The sequence below is a fragment of the Ambystoma mexicanum genome, chromosome 4p, assembly GCF_040938575.1.
Source record: "Ambystoma mexicanum isolate Mex_15411 chromosome 4p, UKY_AmexF1_1, whole genome shotgun sequence".
Classification (NCBI taxonomy): Eukaryota; Metazoa; Chordata; class Amphibia; order Caudata; family Ambystomatidae; genus Ambystoma; species Ambystoma mexicanum.
Genome location: NC_090927.1, coordinates 1,207,710,886 through 1,207,736,970, shown reverse-complemented (window position 1 = coordinate 1,207,736,970; position 26,085 = coordinate 1,207,710,886). Strand labels below are relative to the sequence as shown.

Genomic DNA, 26,085 nt, shown 5'->3' with positions numbered 1-26,085 from the left:
GCCAATGCTCATAAATACTTAAGTCTGCCCCAGTTTACTGTGGCCCACGTGTTTTAGGAGGTAGACCATGGGTTTCCTGTCGGCGGATGAGGGGGGAGATTATGCTTTTGTTTCATCACGGCAAGGAGTTGAATACGCTCTTGAATGAGTTCAAAACACAGGGCTTTCAACTCTATGTGCTGTTTGCCATATAACCACGTGAGATGTACGACAGTAGCCACTTTCAGGTTTACTCTGTTTTATAAGCAGGATGTTCTTCTCTTGTTTTCCCCTTTTCTCCAACCCAGTCCTTTTCCCCTTTGTGTTTAGCAATAGTTTCCTTCAGCATGTCCCTAGTTTCCTTCTTCAGTGTCCGTTTTCCAAGGGACCCATGTATGAGATAGGCAGGTGATTTGGTAGCAACAGTTGTGTAACCTGGCCTTGATTATGCCCAGGTGTACCCTTCAGCTTCTTCCTCCAGCAAGTCTCTTTCCTGTAAAGAGAAATGGATAAACACCAACAACTTCCTGTCCTGGCTCCCCTCTTCCTTCAAAACCCCCTCCCTTGTTGGTGGAGCCATTTCCTTATTGTAAGATACTCTCCCACCTCCCCCTCTGCAATCCCCAATCCCTTCTGACATTTGTCGGCCCTGTGGTTTGGGGGAAGCCCCGCACCTTCTAGTCCACCATGTTTTGTCATCCTAAAACACTGCTATGGTGTGCCCGTGGGACACCCACTTCAGCGGGCTGGGGCCTCCCCGCCGCAACAGTCTTGATTCTGGACAGCACTGCGGTCTGGGTCTCCCTGCCGTGATCTGTGCCAGTGCCTTGGTCCGTGACAGTGCTTTTCTTTGTCACCAGGACCCCTGAGGGAAGCCTTGGTACATCGGCTGCAAGACTGTATGCTGACGCCATTCCAGCGCGTCGCCTCAGCGTTCCTTCCTCCGTCCTCCTTTTGGTGACCGTCAGTTGTTTGTTGCCAGTGTTAGCTTCGTCACAAGCCAGTACAGCATTTTTATTATAGGAGGATATAGTTGCACCTTTTTGGCATGCCACAGCAAATTGAACCTGCATGGTTTTAGTCCCTGTGAAATGCATAAGTTATTGGTGGTAGTTGATGTCACTGCCATTGTAATAGTCGATATTACTACAGTAAGGAACAGGGCTATGCCGTTACAGGTGGATGATTGTTCAGAATGATGCATTCAATTTGTCATGATACAATGATCACAGTGGTAAGCAACATGCATTTGGATTTTCAAACTAATAGTTGGAAAAATTGAATGGATCTTGGGAAATCGTTAAAACTATGTGCCAATGAAATACCAACAGAACGTAAAATCTATTGATCACTGTTTGGTAGGTGGGTTACCTAAGGACCACACATTTTATTTTTGGGATCCTTCAGAGTACGGAACAGTCTAAGCACTGTGATGTATTGCTGGTATTCCCCCTTTGTCCCCAAGGAGGAGCCCCCCGCTCCGCAACACCCTCCCCATTTGGGTACAAGGACTTGCGTAGCAGGAGTCCAAAGCAGACCCAAGGAATTGAAGCAGAGAAGGAAAGAGAGAGAGAGAATCATCCTGAGCGTGTGCCAAATGCAACCAAAGACCCCAGTCAAGAGAAAGATATCTGGGGAACTGGAAGAAGCGGGATGCCCGCGGGATATCATTATGAATCAGCAAGAACCCGTCCCAGTCACAGAAAGAGAACGTGGAACTAAACTGTGTTAGCAAATAACGAAGAGGGGGAGGGAACTATTGTATGAAGGTGAATCCTCCTCCCAGTACTCAAAACTGCATCTTAGATAACAGCCCAATTCAGATTAGAATTAAACAACCTGGAAGGGAGGAGCTACACCCATATCTCTGGGATTTAAGCAGTAAAGGAAGAGACATTATAAGATTGACAATTGGTGATGAAGATAACCTAGACGAGGGGGGGCAATGAATATGCCACACTGCTGTAGGTTTTGGTCAATGTGAAGAAGTGGTGTGAGAACACCTCCACTTGGTGGGTGCATTTTGACTAGAAGAACATCGTTCTGGAAGTAATGACCCATCACAGTGAAGCTTGGCTTTCTGGAATTAAATTTAAATGTTTGGTATAGGAACATCCACCTTGCATTTGGCTTCCACTTGCTTTTCTTTTCAAGTTCATTGATATTATAGTTTATCTGTCATTTTACGATTAATGTTACCTACACGTTTCATTTAAATGTGAAGTTGGTTTCTTCAAACCTTTTTGTCTGTGTATTTTTGTTGCAAGCTGTTTTAAAGTTCTTACATTGATTTTGGGGATAAGGCACTGTGGGGCTGGTTTTGGATGAGGCCGGATATTGTGCAGAGTTGACTGCTTACATGTAGAATTTCATTTAAGCAACCCTCTCTCTCTCTCTGCAATATTGATTATTGTTATGCTGTGGTGTCATGGTTTCCATGCACGTTTACACCTCAACATGAAAACAATTGTACATGGCGGCAAGCAAATACATGGATTCCTATGGAATCTGCCTGCTTTTAGCAGGTGCAAAAACATATATTGCTCAAAAGCATCAGTAGAATGTTGTTTATATGCATCTTTTGAAAGCACTTCAGCCACCAGAATGACCCTCATATGTTATCCGTTAATGATACATTTTTAAGACTAGTACGTGTGTAGTAGGGAGATTTTTTAAAATCAACGATCACATTTCAGTTTTTGAACTTTTGTGTTTTTAGGTTTTGCAATTGGAAAAGCTACCGACAGAACAGTTGCTCTTAGAAAAGTGAGTATTGAATGTAAACAGTGCTATGGCTTTTGAATGGACCTTTAAAATATATTTGCAAATTGATTTTGAATCTGAACTAAATGTATTTCAAAAAGAGTTTATTTTTAATTTAATAAAGAATTGCTTGAATAAAGCCCATACTATAGCCCAAACCAAATGCCTCTGTATCCCACATAGGTGGTTATGTGTTTTTGTTGTCTATATAACATTACACTGTGAAACTGATCTTTGACGTAAGGTTCTCTAGCATACAGGTGACTGAACACCAAACTTAGCTATCGGTGAAAAGAAGACAACAAGCATGTTTGGATGCCCTGAAGGTTACTTAGTCCACTGTAAATGCCACATAGTCTTACCTCTGCAGTGTGAAAAAATGTTTTCCAGTATGGGTTCTGGCATGGATTCACATGCTCATGAATATTCACGGTCGACAGGCTGGGAATCCTCAGTAAAAGAAAAACAGTTTCACTTTCGTTTTTTAACTGTCTTTCTCCTATAAACCAATCACTGAGCTCTGGGCCATACTGCCCCCAGCCAATGACTACCCTCTCCCTAAGACCCTACTCTGACAGCCATCTTCAGATTTTTACCACACGTTCAAGTGTGGGGAGTCCTCGTGTTTCGCTATTAGAGCTTCTGCATTTTCTTGTGCTTTTTGGCTAGAAAAACCCATTTTTTTTTGTTCAATCGAGGCTGTGTGCTCCATCGTTTTCTTCATCCGATTAACGGGATCCGTTTTTTCGTCATCTTTCATTGCCCCTCGAGGGCAGATTCGTCAAGTGTTTCTTCTTGGAAGTTTCCAAAAGACCATCGGGCCTACACCGTGCTGGATCATGTCGGAGGAGGAAGACGGGGATTCCCTCTTCAAGCTCTGCACCGGCTGTGGTTTTCAGAATGTTTTCATGGCCAACAAACATTCCCAGTGCCTTTGTCTTCACCCGACACACAAGGAAGAGGATTGCAAGATCTGCTGTGACTTTACCAAGCGCACTATGAAGAATCGGCACGTCAGACAGGCTGCGTGGCTCAAAGCCAAGGCCCTGCCCTGTGTGGTTCACAGGGGCATGCCTCCTCCGGATCCAGACAGCCAGAGCGGGCTTCTAAGTCCTTTGAGGGCACTCCATTCATGGGGGTCCAAGGCAAGGCCAAGCACTGCGAGTCTGGTTCCATCGGGGTCACCACACAAGCGGGTCCCACGTCGGCCAAGGCGCGTTCATCATCTCCAGCGCCCTCAATTTCCAGCCATCGCTCCAGCTCTTCGTCGAAGAGAAATAAGGCTACCCCGGAGAAGCTACGGGAGAAACTGGAGCAGGCCAACCAACAGGAAAAGGTTGCCGACCTACCGGTGAAGGCCCAGGTGATACAGGCTAAGTCATCCGCATCTATTGAGTTGGTGGCGTCTGCCCTTTCGAAGGCGAAAGGTGCCGACACAGTCCAGGGTACCCCTACGTCAGCCAGGGTGGCTCTTCCTCCCAGGCGCGAGGCTTCAGCCAAGCCAGTGTTAAAGACCCCGGAAAAAGAGTATGCCGTCTATGAGCCCCAACGCGACCCCTCAGGACCCAGGGAATGGGGCGGGGGGAGTGTAAGAACTCCCGGGCACGGATATTTCTTCTTCCGACGTGGATGATGAGGGTTCCATTCACACCATCCCAGGACGCTGGAGATGACGGAAATGTCGAGGAGTTACCCGCCGGAGGCAGCGACGACCTTGGCTGGGAGGACGACATAGGTGCTGGGCCCAGCGACCCTTCTCCCCAGGCACCTCCCAGAGATCCGTCATGATATCCTGTCGACCCTCCACAAGCTGGTGTTAGAGATTCAGAGGAGGATGCCGCCAGCGCCAGCTACACCAGCGACGAACCTGTTGACTCCGGGGCCGCCGGCCCCACCGCCGAAGAAGAGGAGGAGGCTCCACTCCAACTGCCAATATCCTCCACCCCCTATGGATACAGGGACGGACACGGCGACGACTGACACTGATGACTACGGTGGCCTCTCTCGCCGCCAAGGGCTTCTCCCCGGACGATGTGGGCTCCTTCCACTCAATGATCGCCCACGCTTCGGAGCTCTTTCAGCTCACACTGGAGGAAATGAAGGAGGGCTTCCTGTATCATTGCTGGGAGGCGAAAGAGGAAGACCATCCTAGCGGTGCCTCTCCTGGACGACGCCTGGGACAATGGGTTGGCACTGCTGAAGAACCCCGCCTCAGCTCTGGTGAAAAGGGACCGGCTTGAAAAGAAATATCGGGTCCCTGAGTCTGCACCCAAGTGTTTGCGGTCACAGCTGTCACCAGACTCAGTGGTCTTGGATGCTGCGAGGAAGAAGACGCCATGGGTAGTAAGGTTATCTACTCAACAGCAATGACAATGGTCAAGGCAGCCAACGCTTTGGCTATCCTGGCCATGTATGACGGGGAGCTTTGGTACAAGATTGCTCTGTCCCCGAGGACATGCAGGTTGAGGCGATGGAAATCCTTCAGGAAGGCGAGGTGGCGTTGCACTGTCCTGAAGGCCACCAACTTTAGGCAGGAGGTTCAGGCAAGGATCTTGGTCATGCCATTCGACTGAGGCAATCTCTTCGAAAGGCTGTCAATGATCTGTTCAGGCCAACAAGATCGACACTGAGACGGCCCTGTGCGCCCTGGGGGTGGCTTGCAGCCTCTCTTCCCCCCTGCCCTGTCTGGGGTCGGGGGGCTTAAGGCGCCACCTCGACGCCGGCCTGGGACCGAGGCCATCTGGTTGGCCGGGCTGACAGGGAAAGGTGAGAGGAGAGCGCTCCCTGCCCCGAGAGCGCTCCCCGCCCCGCCTGCACACCCCACAGGTGTGCACCTAGGGCTGGCAGGAGTTTCCCCTGCGCCCCGCGGCGCAGCGGGATGGAGACCATCAGAGAGAGGGCCTTGCGACAAAAGCTTGGCTCAGAGGATGACTTTCAATAGATTGCAGCGAGGCAGCTGCTCTGCTACTTACGAAACCCTGACCCAGAGTCAGGTCGTTTACGAATGATTTAGCACCAGGTTCCCCACGAACATGTGGTACACTACGGGTGAGAGAGGTGGCCCCCTTCTGTCCACACTCGAGTCCCGAGGAGATCCTCAGGAGGGAAGTTGGGCAGGTCTTCGAAGAATTTCATCAGAGGATCGTCCTTTTACGGCCAACTCTCCATTCCAGGACCCAGGAAGCCTACATGGGTCTTTCCGAGGCCTTCGGAGGTGGCCACCATCATCCTCAAGGCTCTCAAGGTGGTGCACCGGCCTTCAAGCAGGACTGAACTGGGCAAGATGTCGGGCCCCCAACCCTTCACCCCGCTGGGAGGCGAACTTCATCAGCGTCTGTGAAAACATGATCGCTCTCGCCCACAGACACACTTTGTAGTTTCAGCGAAGTGTCCACGTATACCACCGGTGGCCCAGCATGAACAACACATCCCTCAGTTTCTGCTGGAGGATCGGGCCATGTTAAAAAAAAAAAAAAAAAAGAGGGTGATAGAGCTAGTTCCAAAGCGACTCCTGGGCTCTGGTGTTTACTCAAGATGCTTTCTAGTAAGAAAGAAGACTGTGGACTGAAGGCCCATTCTCGATATATGACGACTCAACAAGCACACAAGTCCCAGAAATTCAGGATGGTCATGCTGCAGCACATGCTCGGCCAGCTGGAGGAGGGAGGCTTTCTGTCGTCATTGGATCTAGAGGACGCGTACTTCCATGTCCCCATTCCCGAAAAACATACGCTTCGTCGTGCAAGGGAAACATTAACAGTTCGAGGCTCTCCCCTTCAAACTGCAGTTGGCACCCAGAGTCTTTACGAAGTGCCTGGCTTCGGTGGCGGCCCATTTGCGAGGGAATTCAAGTGTACCCATACCTCGATGACTACCTGATCCGGGCCAAGTCGAGAAACCTCACAGTCGATCATACGTAGAGAACCGTATGGCTGCTGATGGATCTGGGGTTCTCTGTGAACTATGCAAAATTCTGCTTGACTCCATCGCAGGACGCACTGTTCCTGGGATCCAGGCTCAACACAGCATCCTGCCTGGTAGCTCCCTTGGAGGAGAGGATAGTGTCCATCTTGGGCAAGGTGCAATGGCTGTTAGCACTGAAGATCGCCATGGTGAGGACCATCAAGTCGCTGCTCGGCATGAGGGTGTTGTTGTGTATCTACTTGATGCAACCGCTCCCAAAATTCCTAGACGCCCGTTGGATCCAGGTGTCTGGAAGCTTTAAGGACAGGATCGTGCTCAACAAGGAGTTCCGTCAAGCGATAACATGGTGGGCCGTGCACTCCAACATCTCCGGGGGCACAGACTTCCAGAACCCCCATACCAGGAGACAGTCACTGCCCTAGAGGGCTGGGGTGCCCACACTGGATATCTCCATGCCAGAGGCCTGTGGCTGCCGGAGGAGAAGAGGCTACACACCAACGTCCTGGAACTACGGGCAGTGTTTTGGGCCCTTAAGTAATTTCTTCCATCCCTCAAGAGCAGAGTGGTGAGGGGCTTCACAGACACCACCACCACAATGTTTTACATCTGGAAGCGGGAGGCATCAGATCCCTGGAGTTCTCCAGAGAGGCACAGGAAATGTGGCACTGAGCCATCACCCAGGGGATGTTTCTCATTCCTTTTCCCCTGGCGGGAGTCAAAAACACTGTTGCCGACTCCCTCAGCAGGGTGCTGTGCTCTTGTCACAAGTGGGAGCTTCGGTAGGATCAAGTTGAAAACCGCTTCCTCAAGTGGGGCAGTCCCCGGAGGTTCGCCAGCAGGTTCCCCCAGCTGGGGAGCATGGGGGTAGGCATTCTTCTTCCCTTGGGAAGGCCTGTTCCTGTATGTGTTCCCGCCGTTGCCACTGCTACTACGAGTCATCAGTCAACTCAGACGGTGCAAGATGATCCTCGCCGCTCCGGCGTGGCAGAGGCAAATCTGGTACCCGGACCTTCTCAGCATGTCAGTGTCCCCTCTGTCCCCTCCAGTCAAACTACCAGTGGTTGCGGATCTTCTCACCAGCGAAGGAGGCGCAATACTAACCAGGATCGCTGAACCTGAAGGCCTGACTCCTGCAGCATTAGAGTTTGGTGGTTACGAGCTGCCTGCGGACTTCAGGGAGGTCCTCGCCAAGGCCAGGGTGTCGTCAACTCTGAAGTGTTGTGGACACAAATAGAAATGTTTCGCAACTTGGTGCCGGTCGCAGAAGATTAACCCTCTGAGGGTCACGGCCTATCAAGTTCTGCCGTACTCGTTGGCTAGGTCGGTTCTGGCGCACGCCTCCATCAGGGTGCGGCTATCTCCCGCTACACCAGGTCTCTGGGACGGTTTTCTCTTTGGTCACGCCGTTTAGTCAAGGAGTTCAAAGGACTGTTCAGTTTGTCACCCGCTGGTGAAGGCGCCTGCCCCGGCGTGGGAACTCAACGTGGTGCAGACTAGGCTCATGGGGGCTCCATTTGAGTCGAAGCATCAAGCTCTGCTTAAGTTCCTGTCTTGGAAGACCGCTTTCCTCATGGCCATCACCTCTGCCAGGAGAGTAGGTGAGATGCAGACCCTGTCCTGCAAGCTGCCTTATTTGACTTTCCCCCAGATGAGGGTGGCGCTGTGGACACACCCCTCCTTCATGCCCAAGGTTCCGATAGAATTTCATCTCAACGAACCCTTGGTGTGACCTGTGTTTTTTCCAAAGCCTTCGCTCCAGCTGAAAGGACTTTGCACTCGCTGGATGTGGCTTGAGCGCTGAAGTCTTAGGTGGCCGGCGCAAAGTGTTTCCGGAAGACTTCTCAACTTTTTGTGAACTTTGGTGCCATGAACCATGGGAAGACCTTGTTTAAGGATTGCATCAACAAGTGGCTCTCCGACTGCATCTCTCATTGTCACCGTTTGGCAAACCAACCGCTGTCTGGCCATCCGAGAGCCCTTCTACCAGAGCGATCGCTGCGACGACTATATTCCTGTCTGGTGTGCCTCTGCTAGACGTATACAAAGCTGTTACGCGGAGGTCTACGCACACCTTCACAAAACTCTCTGGAATCCTTTTCGAAGCAGTAGAAGAGTCCAGAGTCGGCCAAGCAGTGCTACCCAACCTGTTCGCGTGAACGTGAGCCTGGTGAGGAGGGAAGAGTAATTGCTTATGTTGAGCCTGGGTACCTCCTGTGGTTGTGTATGTATCTATTGCTATGTATTCTTTATTCATGAACATGTGGATCCATCCCAGACCCCATGCTGGAGAAGGAACAAGTTACTTACCTGTAACCGTTTTTCTCCTGCATCGGTCTGTAATGAATTCACATGTGAACCCTCCCTCCTGCCCCTCTGCGGTTCTTCTTGGTCATACTACCACTTCACATGCTTCCAAATCTGAAGGTGGCTGCCAGAGGAGGGGCTTAGGGAGATGGCAGTCATTGGCTGGGGGTAGTATGACCCAGAGCTCAGTGATTGGTGTCTGGAAGAAAGACTGTTTATAAACTAAAGTGAAACTGTTATTTCTTTTACCGTGGATTCCCAGCTTGATGACGGGGAATATTCAGGAGCATGTGAATTCATGCCAGACCCATGCTGGAGAACAACAGTTACATGTAGTAACTTATTCCTTATTGCCACCCTTGCAAAGGAAAGTGTGCTCCTATCCTAGGAAGGTAAGGATTTGACATTCTTTTACGTCCAGTCTATTACTTCGTTACTTGCCCTATTACAATTAGTTTATTCCTACCATTTTATGGATGTAAAAACACACCCAAGTTTATGACATTAGTCGAAATATAATCCCAATTGCAGCAGTTTTGCACTTTTGTAATGCTGTAAATAAGAGGTGTTAATGGTAACAGTGACCTGCTTACATCATTAATTTGCACTTTATTTCATGGACAACATTGTTTTTTCCCTTTGGTCAAGAAGATTCCTAAAATCATATTTATTTATTAATACCAGACCTTTGTACTAGTCATGGCAATTGCAATGCTATGTTATGTTACTTTTCATTTATATAGCGCCTTGTGTACCATTGGTATGGTCTGAAGGCGCTGGTAGGTTGAACGCCCTTGGGAACTGAAGTTCAAGTCAGTAGAGAGAGTAGAGCGAGTGAAAGGTGCGTGTGAGCACCGGATATGTGTGCAGCCGGTGTGGCATTCGTGTAATAGATGCTTCTTAGTGGTAGGTGTGGTGGATGAGAGTTCAAGAGTATGTGTTCGTTCTGGCAGGATTTATTCAGACCGATTGTGGCTGCGTTAGGCCTGAGGAGAACGCCTGGCTGTGGGGTGTGTAGCCAGCAGTGTTTAGTTAGTGATGGGGAGTATGAGGCAGATGTTGGTATGAGAACAGCTATACCGAATGGTGTCATAGTATCTCTGTGTTCTAGTTGAATGATGGTGTAAAGAAGAGAGTAAGCGTGGTGGTGTGATATGATGGGTTACATGCTCTTTCGAACGTTCCATGCATTCCAAACCATTCCATGTAAGTCGTGAAATTATATGTGCTCCAATCCGCTCTGCGCACTCCAGTCCACGCGCTCCAGACCGTTCCACGCATTTGAGTCTGTTCCATGTACTCCGATCCGTTCCATGTATTTCTAAGTTGTTTTATGCACTCCATCCACATATTCCCGGCACTCTTCCGCTCCCGGCACTCTTCCGCTCCCGGCACTCTTCCGCTCCCGGCACTCTTCCGCTCCCGGCACTCTTCCGCTCCCGGCACTCTTCCGCTCCCGGCACTCTTCCGCTCCCGGCACTCTTCCGCTCCCGGCACTCTTCCGCTCCCGGCACTCTTCCGCTCCCGGCACTCTTCCGCTCCCGGCACTCGTTCTTTCCACGCACTCATCTGCTAATCAAAGTTGTTCGCTCAGAAGCACTCATCCGATCTATATACTCATCTGGTCTGTGCACTCATCCGGTCTATAAACTCGTCCGCTCTACACACCCATCCGCTCTACACTCATCTCCTCTGCACGTTCATCTGCTCTATGCACTCCTGTGTTCTGCGCACTCCTGTATTCTGCGCACTCGTCGGATCTGCGCGCTTCATTGATTCTAATGATTTCAACAGCTCCATTCACTTTGTTCAGTCATCATGCATTATCGATTTCAGGCCATGTCACTTGTCATACGCAGTGGATCAGTTCCGTGCTCTCTCTCTGTTTCATGCACTACACTCGTCTAATGTACTTGAATTGTCTATTCTGTACTTTTCATTTATGCCATGCGCTCATACAGTCGGTGTCATCTGTTTGTGGACTCATCAGTCTATTGTGTTCATCTTTCCATTCTCTTCTCTTTATTCATTTCGCCCATTTTGTTCATTTTGTCCATTGCACTCATTACATCCATTTCATTGATTTAAACCTCCTTACTGTTTTCATACGATTTATTCTTTTTATCCACTTCGCTGCTTTGAACTACTTTACTCGTTCTATTCTGTTTGTCCTTCTAGTTTACATTAGCGGTTGTTGTCGATTTGTCGCATGGATCTTGATGTTGTATTGTTAATTGTCTTATTGTTATTCAGGATCTAGTAGTTTGTTGGGTTGGTGTCATTGAGATGCTGATTATTCAGTTTGGGTTAGTTTGCGTATGGGTTTGTTTTAGGGGAAGAGCCAAGTTTTCAGTAGTTTGCGGATAGACATTTGATCTTCAGTTAGGCGGATGTGGGGTGGGAGTGCGTTTCACAGCATGGAGGCCAAGGCTGAGAATGATGATCCGCCTAACCTGACAGAGTTTGTTTTAGGTATGACTAGGAGGCCGGCTGAGATTGATCTTAGAGTGCGTGGAGGGTGGTAGGAATTTAGCTTGTCTTTAAGATATTGAGGTCTGGTTTTATGCAATGCTCGATGAGAAATGCATAAGGTTTTGAAAGTCACCCTTCGGGCCACTGGAAGCCAGTGCAGAGTTTTAAGGGCTGGGGAGATGTGGTCTCTCGGGCCGAGTTTGCCTGCAGCGTTTTTGTGCTCTTTGAAGTTTATTCAGTTGGTAAGCGTGGAATCTGAGGTAGAGGCGGTTAGCGTAGTCCAGTCTTGATATAACAATTGATTGGACTGCGGAGAGTCTGTTGGGAAAGGAGAGATATGGAAAGATGCACCTCAGAGTTTTTAAGGTGGTAGTGGCAGGAGTTTGAGACGTTGTTGACTTGGCGCGAGAGTGTTAGGTCAGAGTCAAGGGTGCACCCAAGGTTTTTTACTGAGTTAGAGGTGAGTTGCCCATGGCAGATGGCCAAGGTAGTGGGTGTCGAAGAACTTTGGAGTTGCCACATACCATGATTTCAGTTTTGGAGGTGTTTAACAAGAGGTGGCTTTGGGTCATCCAGAGCTCTGTCGAGGAGGCAGGAGGTGAGGTCAGGTCGGCAGTTGGGTTTTGAGTTCAAGAGTTTTAGAATTAGTTGAGTGTCATCAGCGTAGTTGCAACACAGGATGTTGTGTGAACAAATTATTGGTGGGAGGGTGATCAAGTAGAGATTGAACATGGGGCAGATAGGCATGCTCCTTGTGGAACGCCTGTGTCGACTGGTCGGGCTTGGGAGGAATAGGTGGAGAGTAGCGTTATTTGGTACCTACCTATCTTTGAGCAATGAAGCTATCCATTTGAGAGCGGTTCCACAAATTCCTAGGGCGTGGAGGCGGTCAAGGAGGATTGAGTGATTGATTGTGTCGAAGGCGGCGAATAGGTCAAGAAGGATTAATGCAGCGCATCCCTCAGAGTCTGCCGTGAGTTTAAGGTCATCCCAGATTGAGGTTAGGGTGGTTTCAGTTCCGTGTCAGGCTCTGAAACCTGATTGTGCGGGGTCTTGGAGATTGTTAGCTTTGACAAAGGCATTTAGTTGGGAGTAGGCGGTTCGGTCATTGAGTTTGGCAAGGAACCTAGTCTTTGTGATTGGACGGTTGTTTTTGGGTTCGAGAGGGTCGAGGGAAGGTTGTTTTTATTAGAGGTTTGACATGAACCGTTTTGAATGCGTCGGGAAAAATACCAGAGGAAAGGGAGTCATTTATGCTGGATCTTGCGTGTTCTCCTGCGCAGGTAGAAGCGAAAATTACTTTGAGGGTTGTGGCCGGGCAAGGGTCTAGCGGAGAGCCGGATGGTTTGCGGGCAGAGAGAAGTTTGAGAAATTGGTCGGGTGATATTGGACTAAAGGAGTCGAACGTTGGTTGCGCTGTGGTCGCAGGCAGTGGGTTGGCCGGTATGGGGGAGGGTTGCCTGGTGGATGTAAGAGTCAGTTTGGTGGTTAGCGCATTTGTTCTTTCGAGAACCATGGCGTGAAAGTGGAGAGAGAGTGAGTCGCACAGTGATTGTGAGGGGGTCGGGATAGTGGTAGTGCATGCCGGTTTGGTGAATTCGGTGATGATTTTGTGAAGTTTTTTGCTGGGGTTTTTACAGTTTAGGATTCAGGAGTTGTAGTGGGCTTTTTTTGCTTTCCGGATTTCGGCCTTGTACTGATGGTGTCGGGCCAAGGTGGCTCTGCTCTCTTGGGTTTTGTCTTTCTGCCATTTGCGTTCCAGGTATTTATATAGTTGTTTAGTGGTCTTCAAATCAGGTGTGAACCATCTAAGGATCAGGCCACGGCGGGCTGATGGTTTGCAAGAGGGTATGAGCCGCATTAGTGAGATGTTGAGCCATGATTCAAAGGCATCGGGGGTTAGTTGTTAATTGAATTGGCAGATAGGTGGAGGAGACTGGAGGAGTGCGTCGGCTAGGTCAGGAATGATTAATAGTTTTTTCCAGCATTTTTGTGTAGATTCGGAGGTTCAGGTTCGAGTACGGGAAGCAGGTCGGGTGAGCGAATGGCGAAAGAAGCAATGAAGTGATCGGACCAGATGATAGGGGTGGTGGGGGTTTAGATGTATCCGGTTGTGGGAGCTAAAGATGGCATCTAGAGCGTGTCCTTTATAGTGAGTCGGGCCGGTTATGTGAGGTTGGAGGTTAATCACGTCTTGACCGTCAACCAGAGAGTGTGTCATAGGGCTGGTGGGGATGTCGAGCCATATGTTGATATCTCCAAGAAGGGTGAGGTTGGGATGGTTTAGTTGAAGGGTGGCAATAGAGTTGCAGAGGTTGTTAGAGAATTGTCTATCGTAGCCAGGGGGTCTGGAGATTATTAGGAAGCTGTGTGAGAATGACGGGGAGAGGGATAGTTTAACAAGGAGTGATTCGCAGGAAGGAATAAAAGGTTGATTGTCGATGATTGAGGCGTGGAAGTTAGACTTTAAGACGAATGCTATTCCGCCTCCTCTAGAGGGACGGTTTAGTGGGATGAGGGAGTAGTCCGCTTGGGGGTCAGGGGGAGGCTTCATTGGCGATTGGGGTGAAGTCGTCAGAGAACCAAGTTTTGGTGATGAAAACCAGGTCTGGTTTCTCAGAAGCGAGGAGGTCAAAGATGCTGTGTCTGTTTTTTGCTATGGATCGGGCATTAAATAGGATGCAATTCACTGCGTTAGGTGAGGTTGGTGTCAGGGCTGTAGCGGAGGGGGGCGGCGGGGAGAGGGTGGAAACTGGAGAGGGGTGGGGTGGTTGATGATTGATGGGAAAAGTGGGCGGGTTTCAGGTGGGAGTGGATGGATGTGTGTGTTAGGGTGATTGGGTTTGGCACGGGGGATTTGAAGGCGGGGTGTGGGCAGTTAGGAGTTTCAGTTGCGGTTGGTGAGAAATCAAGGGAGAGGGGTTTCAGGAAGGGTGAAGCAAGTAGGGATGGTGGTGATTGGGGGAATGAGGTGGTGGGGCGAGACAGGGGAGGTGATGAGTGCTAGAAGATTGAGGGGGACCAGGTACATTTCCTCTTTAGTGTACTTGTTGCAATTGTTGTGTGCGAGAGGGTAGGGGGTCGGAGGGGGAGAGGGATGAAGCTTCTGTTCTTGCTAGGGCTAAGCGTGCGGTTTTTAGGGATGGGAAGGGGTGTGGTCGGGCGGGGGATGATGGTGGGGGTTAGTGGGAAAAGCGGGGGGTTCATGATTGCAGGGAAGGGTGTGCCCGGTATGATAGTGAAGGGAGCGGGCATGATCAATGTAGGCTGGTCGGTGGTGTGGTTCGGGGGAGCAGTGGTTTTAGAGTGGTTGGCTCGGCATCATGCTCCTCTGGCTTGGTGTTTGGAAAGGGGATGAATGGGGGATGTGAAGGAGGGTGGGACGGTCCTTGGTGGTCGTTTCCGGGCGACCCTGGTGGATTGGGTGCACTCATGGGTAGTACGTGCTATTAGGTGTAGTTTCAGGTGCAACTTACACTTTGTTGGACTTTATAAGATCGGCTATATCACTGGCTGAGATTAGTCTTGGTTTCCAGTAAGCAGGGTGATATTATTTACCTATTCTAGGTTTTAGTGTACTAATTGTAACTAGGCTGCAGGTATTAGGCCATTTTGAAGTGAAGCTACACCTTAGGATATGCTGTTAGGCGGTCTGTTTAGTTGCAACTACAGCACAGTTACGTTCGCTAGACTTTCTTATAGCAAGTTGGAATACAGGTAAGCTATTAGGGAGAAGTTGAATGTAGCAACGCCACGGTATGCTTTCATGTGGACTTTCAAGTGCAATTTAGGAGGACTTTCTAATTGTAGTTCTAAATTCAATCGGGGCACGTTATTAGGCACACTTCTAGATTCAAGCAAGGGGCGCAATTAGGCCCACTTCTAAATTTGAGTTTTGTACAGATAGGATATTAGGGATGCTTCTATATTCAACTACTCACTCAACACTAATGGGCACTCTTGCACAGAGAGGGATATTATGTACACAGAGAGGATATTAGGTACACTTCCATATTAGGTACGCAGAGAGGGATATTATGTACACAGAGAGGATATTAGGTACACATCCAAGTTCAATTTGCTCAGAGAGGGTATTAGGGACACTTCTGAATTCAACTAGGGCACGTTATTAGGCACACTTCTAAATTCGGGCTAGGTGCGCTATTAGGTCTACTTCTAATTTTGGCTTTGGACAGAGAGGATATTAGGGACACTTCTAAATTCAATTTTGCACAGAGGGGATATTTGGGCACGCTTCAAACTTCACGTTTTGCACAGAGAGGCTATTAGGTATACTTTTAAATTCAACTTTGCACAGAGCGGTAATTAGGCACTGTTTAAAATTCAACCAGGGTTGACTATTGGGCGCCCTTCTAAATTCAATTCAGGGCACGCTATTAGGGAATACTAGTTAGTTGAACTAGGGCACGTTATTAGGTACTCTTCTAAATTGAATTTTGCACAGAGAGGATATTAGGCATGATTCTAAATCAGCTTTACACAGAGAGGATATTAGGCATAATTCTAAATTCACACTTATAACTTCAGATTTTTCACAGAGATGATATTAGGCACAATTCTAAATTCACCAGGGCACGCTATTAGGCACACTTCTAAATTCAACTGGGGCTATTAGGCATACTTCTAAATTAAACTATGTACAGAAAGGCTATTAGGGAATACTAGTCAGTTGAACTAGGGCACATGATTAGGTACACTTCTAAATTAAACTTTGCACAGGGAGGATATTAGGCACAGTTCTAAATTCAGCTTTACACAGAGGATATTAGGCACACTTCTAAATTCAAGTAGGGTACGCTATTAGGCCCACTTCTAAATCTTCTCTAACCAGAGAGACTATTAGGGACACTAGTCAGTTCAACTAGGGCACGCTATTATGCACACTTCTAAATTCAACTTTACACAGAGAGGCAATTAGGCATAATTCTAAAATCAACTTTATACAGAGAGGATATTAGGTACACTTCTAGATTCAAGTCTTGCACGCAGAGGCTATTGGGCACAATTCTAAAATCAACTTTGCACAGAGGGGTTATTAGGGACACTAGTCATTTCAACCAGGACACGCTATCAGGCACACTTCTAACTTCAACTTTGTACAGAGAGACTATTAAGCACACTTCTAAATTCAACTTTGCACAGAGGTGATATTTAGGCGCACTTCTAGATTCTAAATTCAACTTTACACAGAGAGGCTATTAGGCACAATTCTAAAATCAACATTGCACAGAGAGGTTATTAGGGACACTAGTCAATTCAACCAGGGCACACTATCGGGCACACTTCTCAATTAAACTATGCACAGGGAGACCATTAGGGACACTTCTAAATTCAACTTTGCACAGAGGGGATATTTAGGCGCACTTCTAGATTCAGCTTTACACAGAGAGGAAATTAGGCACACTTCTAAATTCAACTTTACACAGAGAGGATAATAGGCACACTTCTAAATTCAGATTTGCACAGAGGGTATATTTAGGCACACTTCTAGATTCAGCTTTACACAGAGTGGATGTTAGGCACACTTCTAAATTCAAGTCTTGTACAGAGAGGCTATTAGTGACACTAGACAGTTCAACCAGAGCATGCTATCAGGCATAATTCTAAATTAAACTATGCACAGAGAGATTATTAGGCACAGTTCTAAATTCCACAGTGAACTCCCTTTTATGCACAACTATAACACAGATATGCTATTCAGGACACTTCCTCAAAGCAATAATATCACACCAATACCGTTAGGTGGGTTTTCTAAATGCAATGCTACCACATCATGAAGATTATCACAGTAGTTTACCTTCAAGGGTTTGGGCAGAACGGTAGAAAGGTGTGAAGTGATTGCTTCTGTCCTCACCCTTGCCACACTTGTTGTCAGCTTCTTGCTTCTCCTGCTGAAACCTGCAGATACTGCCTGGAGCCGTCACAGAAAGAGCCGTCCTTCGCCTTGGGTCCTTAGCCGATGGGCTGCCGGGCAGAGGGCTGCCCTGGGAGGACTGGCTATGAATGGGAGTCCTCTTGTCAGGACCAATCAGAGTGGTGGGTGGGTCAGGGGGGCGGGAACCAGGAAGCGGGACTGAGTGTGGGGTCCGGGAAGGCACTGGGTGCGATCACGGACTGGGGTGGGTAGAAGTTTCACAAGATAGCAAAATTTGGCTAGGGAGCCCTGGGTCGCAGATTACTCACCACGAGCGGCTTCAGATGGAAATGGCCTCCAATGTCGATTCCAGCCGTTACAGGCAACACACAAGGGCTGAGGGCCAATCGGGGCACGGTGGGCGGGTCGGGGGCGGGAAGCAGGGACTGAGCGTGGGATGCGGGAGGGCACTGGGTGCAATCACGGACCGGGGTGGGTAGAGGTTTCACATAGTACACAAAAAGTAAATACATTAAGAACATACCACCAATATTGGGAGAAAGCACAAACAGTTTAAAAAAGACAACCATTAGCATGTAAGATTCAAATGAAAGAAATATTCTTAAGCATCTTTATTGTGAACAGTTTTACCTTAATTGATCACGAAATGTGTACATAACTAGAAAAAGAAACCACAGGTGCACTGATAGATTAGCTTCTTTGTATTCTAATGATAGATTTATTCAATATTGAGAATTGTGCTTCAGTCTTCTAATTAACCTCATGGAGGTTAATGGCCATGTTCCACTGAAGTGTCAATGGATACCAGAGGAAAAAAGGTAAGGGAGATGCATTTTAGACATATGTCCCAATTTAACTTGCAATTACTTAGATACCCCCTTGTTTGGAAATGCTTACCGCTACTCCTTAATGGTAACTTCAAACGAGGCTCTAGACCTCAAAGCCGCAGCGCCATGCGTGTATGATGGTGCCGGTCTTCCCTCTTGATGATGTGCTGATGTCGCGGGCCTTGCGACTTCACACATAAAATCACATCATGATGTCACAACTGCTCGCAGCACAAAAGGTATCTCCATGTAACCACTTCACTAAATCAAATCATACGATATCAGTATGTGCAAAAATGAATAAATGAAGGAATAGTGATGATATATTTTAGAAATGCATATTGTACAGTTTCTGATTTGTAATCTACCAGCCACACCGGTAATTGCAGCAACTGCAAAGTATCCGGAGAGTCTGTGTAAATAGTCTGCTAAAATGAAGATATTTGTAAAAAAATAAGAGCTTTGGTGGAGATCTAGTAATATGGATATCTCTAAAGCAAATATTGTGCAGCTCCTAAAATACACAGCTGCTTTCCTTTTCCTCGTAGGCAGCCTTGGTTGCCAGTCATATAGCAAGCAAAAATCTTATATAAATCACCCTTAGCCTATTCTAGGGCTATTGTTTGTCATAACTTTACTATACTGACGGCGTTGCTTAAATAGTCAACCACTCAATAAGTCACAACAGGAAAGTCTCTCTCCACTTAATGGCCACGAGCTGGTCACATCCAGACAGCTCTGTTGTTCACAGTACAGTAGATCAGTTCCAGCTAAAATCTCGACCTTTTGAATCATGGCAGACCCATAAATGCCATCTGTGCATATTTGTTTTCATGGCTTGGAACCTAACCCAGCTGTGTTTCCGTTATTAATTAACAAGAGGGAACGCCAAAGCACACAAATTAATAATAGAATTACAAAAAGGTCCTTTGTGTTACACCAAAGATGGCATTATAGCTTCATGTATAACTTTGCAATGCTTTGGTTGTTTTAAAAAGCAAAATTAGATTGAACTCCCGGGAGCATTTCCTTTCATTTAAAAAGAAACACAATGTAGTTACATCACCAAGTTACTGCAGCCGGTGACATGCCTACTACAAATGTGGGATTATCTTGCAATGGGAAAATCTAGATCTCAATAACAGGATGGATTCCAAACAAAAGTTAATTTGAGTGGAGGTGAAGGATTTTGGTCCATATCTGAACAGAACCTTCGCTTGCCACATGACAAAATATATTGGACCACTTTTAATAGAGGGGCGCATCACTGAAAGTGTCAGCTTTGAATACAGCCTTTGATCAAACTCATCCAATGAGACATGCTGCATCAATGGACAACTAATGGGTAAACGTTATCAGTAATAGAAGTCCAAATACACCGCTATTCAGGATAGTTCTGTGATTGTTTGCAAGTCTGCAGCTGGGATAGGGAACGGTGGGGGCTATTCTGACTGACAGGAAAGGGGTTTATGCTGAATTATAGCTTTGAAATAGCTGGAGGGATGTCATTATCAAGTTCTGTGGTCCAGAGGAAGCCTAATGCAGAACATGTTTCCAAAACAGAACAGGATTCCCAGGTAAGGATTTTGGAAGGAGAGGACAAGTTGTAGGGCCTGTTTGACTATGTGACGTTTACTAGAATTGCAGATGTTCTACCTGTATCCTCAGAAATCCTTTACCAGCTAAGTCTTTAAATGGGGATTGGGCTATAATACGATACCATAGCATTTTCAGTGTGAAATGCACTTTGTCCTTTGACTGTAGCCATATAAATTGATCCCCATTTTTTCACAGGTGTATTTTAAGACAAACTGTGAACTAATGTACAACATGTTAGGTTTCACAGAAGGCTGTTCACCTTTTCAACTGTTCAAGTCATAGTTTATAGACCTAGAGGCCTTCTTGGTGAAGCTACATTGTTCTAGTGGGAATAGAGGTTTACCTTGTCCACTTCCCTTCACAAGAAAATGCCACTTTAAACAACTGTTTTCAACCTTCAAATAACAGGAAGCATAAAATAAATGATTCTTCACTAAGTGGTCTTCCAATGCTAAGTAAGATTGGGGAATTGTTCCTATCCCTTCAGATAATTATATTTTCGTGTGACGATCAAATGAACCAATATTGTGTGCTCTCCAAAGATAAAAGCACAGTTTTCTGAACCCATCCAAAGGATGACTAGTTGAACACACCACACTTTGCCTTTTATATACATTCCCAAATGTGGAACCATAGAAGGATTAGTTTAAGATTAAGGAGTTGTATGTGAATTCAGTGTATAGTGTAATATGTTGCTTTAGTGTCGAGGTGGTGCTAGAGAAAATACAATACATTTCAATGTATTTTATGTTTTCTCTGGTCCCAGCATTTGTCAGTGGGTTTGGAGAAAATAAACTGCAATATATATATATACATAGTCGATTGTTGAGCAAAGCACAGGAAAATTTAGAATCCAACAAGAGTTGATGATGTGAATATTCACTGTCTATTGCTGCCAAGCATAGAGCTACTTAGATTTGATGCATACAAATGGACGTTTGTGTGCATTGACGATTCAGAAAATACAGGCAGGTTACTTTTCTCTTTTATAGGCAAGCTGCCTTTGTATATATTATTGTGGGCAACCTCCCCAACATAAACTTAGGGACCACCTGTTCTTTTGAGTTACTATTTTAATAAATCTGCATGTTCAGATAAAATACAACCTGTTAGTTCCAGAATTCTAGGGTAGGAATGTGATAAAAGGGGATGTTAGGCCAGGTTGGGCCGATTCCATTGAATGAGTTTTCGTAGCTAAGACATATTCTAGAACATGATAAACAACAACACTATACAGGACTAAAAATGCTGTTTGAAGCAATGCTTAGATTTCTATTGTATGTTTATTGTATTCATGATTTTTGTATGGTGCTGAATGCCCCAGCAATTTGCTTCCCATTGGAGAAAAAGTAAGCTAAGACTAGCAGAGAAAAAAGTCGGTGGTTTATATATGGCCAAGAACATGCTGTCAGGTCCCCAGTATAAGAGGGCCTAACAGAACCCAGCAACAGTGGTTAGGTTTCATAGGAAGGTACAGTGGTTAGGTTTCATAGGAAGGTGGTACAGTGGTCAGATTTCATAGGAAGATACAGGGGTCAGGTTGGAGTATGTTGGCCAAGTTGGAGACTTGGATACAGTGGTCCAGTTTGAGACTGAGAGACTGCGTCAGGTTTGCGCCGGAGAGGAAATGGTCATGGTTTAGAGATGGTGTTCCAGAGGAAGGAGCCTTGATGACTTAGATCTATTCCAATAACAAGCCTACTTTGACTGACACAAAATCACCAGTTTAGGGGCAGTGTATCTTCCATTTCTGGATGCCAGGGGTAATGAATTCAATCTATGGAATATATCTACATTTCTAAACTTTGATTCTTTTAATGAGAAATATCCCTGATCTAGTACACCCAAACAAGACATTCCCACCCCAATAACTGTGACAAAAAACAGACTGTTTTTAATCTGAATATTCTGTTTTATTTACAATCGATAAGAAATCAAGACCTTAACGGTGGTCTAGTAACTTTCAATTATGCTTAAGTCACCCACAATATTCCATATAAATACAAGAACCTTGTCTAGAGAAAACCTGCCTATTATCTCACTAGTGTTTACATTCACAATACATATATCCATATGCATGAAAGCACATCTATTCTAAACAAGAGTAAAATCCTCTCCAAAATAAACATTCAAATTCTATTCAGTTTTGCATTAAAAATCACAAAACCATTTTTAGAATACATTTTACAATACAATTCACTTAGTATTCTCTGAAAGCCTATTGGCATCATCAAAAAATATTGACTAACCTTTTATAGGGCTGATTGTACTGTAAACATGTTGGAGACTATTGGTTTTGAGCTTGGATATATGGTCATGAATTGTAGGTATGCCTGATTACTCTTATTCTCAAGGCATGGGATTAGAGTAGAAGTTTATATTATCAAGAGCAAAATGTCTTGATGTATAAATGGGTAACCAAAGCATGAGATTAGCCTTTTGAAATATAAAAAGGATTTTTTTGTCACATCTTTTTATTAATTTTTTTTTTATTAGAAATTGTCTTTATTATTTTTCGAGAAAGCAATAATTAAATAACATAACTTCAACATCCCCCCCCCCTCCCTGGGGACACGTGAGCTTTAGTACAAGGGTTACATTATGCATTAAAGATATCCGATATCTTGATGTTGTGCGGGCACCACTGTTCCATATAGTCTGATTGGAGATACTCCAGGACTCCGCCCCATTCCTTTGCAAACCTGTCTCTCGTTCCCTGGATTGTGTGTGTTATTTTTTCCATCGCCATCTGGGCCCAGACTCTTTGGAGCCATGCGAAGATCAGTGGTGTGTCTTTTTTGTTCCAACTGTGGGCAATTGTTGTCCATGCCGCTATAATGAGGCCCATAAGACTTCTCCATTGTGTTTTATTATATCTTCTAGCCATGTCGTCTCTCATTCCACACAGCCAGACTCCCTCTCCTAATTGCCCCACATCTGGGAATATTTTGCTCATTTCCCCCTTAACTTCTTCCCAGAAAGGCCTGACTCCTTTGCAAGTCCACCAGATGTGTTTCCAGGTTCCCACCTCTCCGCATTCCCTCCTGCATAAGCATGATGTTTTCGGGAACATAGTGTGGAGTCTCTCTGGAGTGTAGTGCCACTGTGTTACTATTTTTATCCACATTTCTCTTGTTTGAGCAGATCTGGTCATTTTTGGAATTAGAGTCCAGAGGTCCTCCCATTGTTTCCTTGTTGGTTCCCACCCCAGGGTGCCGTTCCATTTAGTCATATATGACCATTTAATTACTTCATCCTGTGTATTTATAAAGGAATATAAGGTGGCAACCCATGTCTTAGCCCCTGAGTTTATCGTAATATATTTCTCAAATGGAGTGAGAGTTCTCGTTGCTGCCTTCGCTATATCCGGGGATCTCAACCAATGTTTGAGTTGTTCGTGTCTGTATTTCTCCCGAGTGGAGCGTGCTGCGAGTGGGAGGCAGGCTTCAAATGACCTAATTTCATTGTTGATAAACATTTCCCCAATTTTCGTAATTCCTTCCTCCTCCCAGCTGTCGTATGCCCCCTGCTCCATCCCCGGTGGGAACTGCGGGTTTCTACAAATGGGGGTGAACGGGCCTAGCGTGGTGGTCATTATGCCCCTACGAGTTTGCGTGTCCCACGCCTCCATCGTTGTTTTCATTATTTCGCTTATCCCTATTTTGGGGTGTCTGTGCTGTTTCTGTTTCCATAATAGTTCCACTAATGGGGTTCTTTCCACTGCTCTGTCCTGTGCTGCCCAAATCGGTTGTGGGTCATCACCTAGCCACTCCCGTAGGACCTTTAACTGTGCCGCTTGATAGTATTTCTGGAAGTGAGGGAGCGCAAAACCCCCTTCCCTGGTTGATGTGGTCATGACCGCTCTAGCCATTCTTGGCGTTTTCCCTTCCCACACAAAGGTTGAGATTACCCGGGACAGTGTTTTAAAGAATAATCTGGGTAGCCCTATCGGGAGGGCCTGGAAGTAATAGAGAAGTTTTGGTAAGATGGTCGGAGGGCCTGGAAGTAATAGAGAAGTTTTGGTAAGATGGTCATCTTTACCGCTTGGATCCTACCCCACCACGAGATCAGCAAAGGGTTCCATCTCTCCACATCCCTACGGATGCTCGTGAGGAGCTGCGGGAAGTTTTTACCATAGAGCTGTTCCACCCTGTGTGTGAGTGTAATTCCCAAATATTTGATGCCATCCTCTGCTATCTTGAGATTTAGAGCCTTAGCTTCTTTGACAATCTACCCCCTGTCTCCCGCCAATATCAGAATTTCAGATTTATTTAGATTAATTTTTAAGCCTGAGATGGTCCCAAATGCTTCTAGCTCCCCTACCGCTGCCGCCAATGTTCGGCCCGGTTCTTCTAATGCCAGCAGCATGTCGTCTGCATATGCGGTTACCTTGTGTTGTATGCCTGCCATGTTTATCCCCTTAATATGTGTGGCTTCTCTTAGTTTCAGAAGTAAGGGTTCTAAAAATATGGCGTATAGCAACGGGGAGAGCGGACATCCCTGCTTAGTTCCACGGGCTATGTGTACCTTTTCCGTTACCTCCCCATTAACGGCCACCCTGCAAGTTGGGGCGATATAGTTCACTCTTATTCTTGCAATGAAGCTCTCCCCAAAGCCCATGGAGTGGAGTGTCTTAAAGAGCATGGACCACTCCACCCTATCGAAGGCTTTTTCCGCATCTACTGCGAGTAGGATAGCCGGAGTCTGTTTTATGCCAGTTTTTTCTACCAAATGGATTATTCTTCTCAGGTTGTCGTGGGTTTGTCTTCCTGGGATAAAGCCCGACTGGTCCAAATGTATTAGTTTGGGAAGTATAGGGGAGAGCCTGGTGGCTAGGATTTTCGTATAGATTTTTGCATCAATGTTTATTAGGGAGATAGGTCTATATGAAGCCGGATTTATAGGGTCCTTCCCTGGTTTGTGAAATACTAGGACCTTCGCCTCGTTCATTGTGGGGGTCACTGTGCCACTATCTTTAAATGAGTTTAGGAGTTTGGTCAGTACTGGAGTCAAGAGATTCGCATATTTTTTATAAAAGGGGGCCGTGAAGCCATCCGGGCCTGGGGCTTTATTCATTGGGAGGTTATTTATTGCTTTTTTGACTTCCTCCTCTTTAATGGATTCCTCGAGGGCCTGCCTATCTGCTTCTGAGATTTGTGGGAAGGTGAGGGATTTCATATGTGTCCTGTGCGTCTGCCTGTGGGTGGTCAGAGGAGTAGAGGTCCTGATAGTATTCTCTGAACACTTCCCCTATGTCTTGTGTGCGCGTGTGAAGTTCCCCTGTCTTGGCTGTGATGCTTTTGATCGTGGTGTCTTTCTGTTTTGCGCGGAGTTGTCTTGCTAGCAACCTATCTGCTTTGTTTGCTTTTATGTAGTATCTTGGTTTTAGGAAGTGTAGGCTCCTTTCCGCACCTTTTGTACGTAGCATCTCAAGTTGACCTTGGGTATGTCTAAGCGTCTTCTTCAGGTCTCTAGAGGGGTGTGCTACTATTTTCCTTTGTAGTTCTGTTATTGATCTTTCCAGTTCCTTTTCCCATATAGCCCTCTGCTTCTCCTTTGTGATTTTCAGTGCCATTATCTTCCCGCGGATCACCGCTTTAAAGGCCTCCCAGACCGTAGTCATAGAGACCTCCCCCGTGTCATTCTGAATGAAATATTCTTCAATCATTTCCCTTATGGACTCCCCCGAAACCGGATCCCGGATAATGTCCTCCGGTAGCCTCCACTTCCACAGCCCTTTAGACTTCCCCGGGAATTTTATCTCTAGCCACAGGGGTGCATGGTCTGAAAGTGCAATTGCCCCCTTTTCCACCCCCTGGATCTTGCCCATAAGCCCGACTGAAACCCAAAATAGTCAATTCTTGACATGGTGTTATGTACATGTGAAAAGAATGTATACCCTCTTTGCTCCCCCTTCAATTCCCTCCACACATCATTCAGTGCAAGTTGGTCCACCTGTTGTTTGAGGCGTTTCGATGGTGCCCCGTGACCGTGTGCGCCGCCAGAGCTCCTGTCCAGTTGTGGGTCCCATGCCATATTCAGGTCGCCCCCCAGAATCACCTCCCCCCTTGCGAAGGATTCAAGTTTTCCCAGGGTGTCTCTCAAAAAGCCGACTTGTCCCACATTGGGCGCGTATACTGATGCCAGGGTGAGCCGCTGCCCCTCCAATACCACGTTAGCAAAGACAAAACTTCCCTCCTTATCTGCCAAGGTGTCCTCCAGTTTAGCGTCTCTTCCATCCCTCCCTGCTATAAGGACCCCCGATCTTTTTTCAGTCGTGTTGGCCTGGGCCGAGATTGTATATCCCCTTATACGGATTTT

The 26,085-nt window shown here is 46.6% G+C and overlaps 1 protein-coding gene across 2 annotated transcripts in view; it reads left to right on the top strand.

Annotated features, from left to right (window-relative positions):
- MRPS5 (mitochondrial ribosomal protein S5) overlaps positions 1-26,085 on the top strand; it is an 804,837-nt gene that overhangs the window by 485,089 nt on the left and 293,663 nt on the right. For both annotated transcript variants that reach the window (XM_069606860.1, XM_069606861.1), the window contains exon 7: positions 2,699-2,745. In XM_069606860.1, coding sequence (XP_069462961.1) covers positions 2,699-2,745 — 47 coding nt within the window. The remainder of the gene's footprint in view (positions 1-2,698; positions 2,746-26,085) is intronic.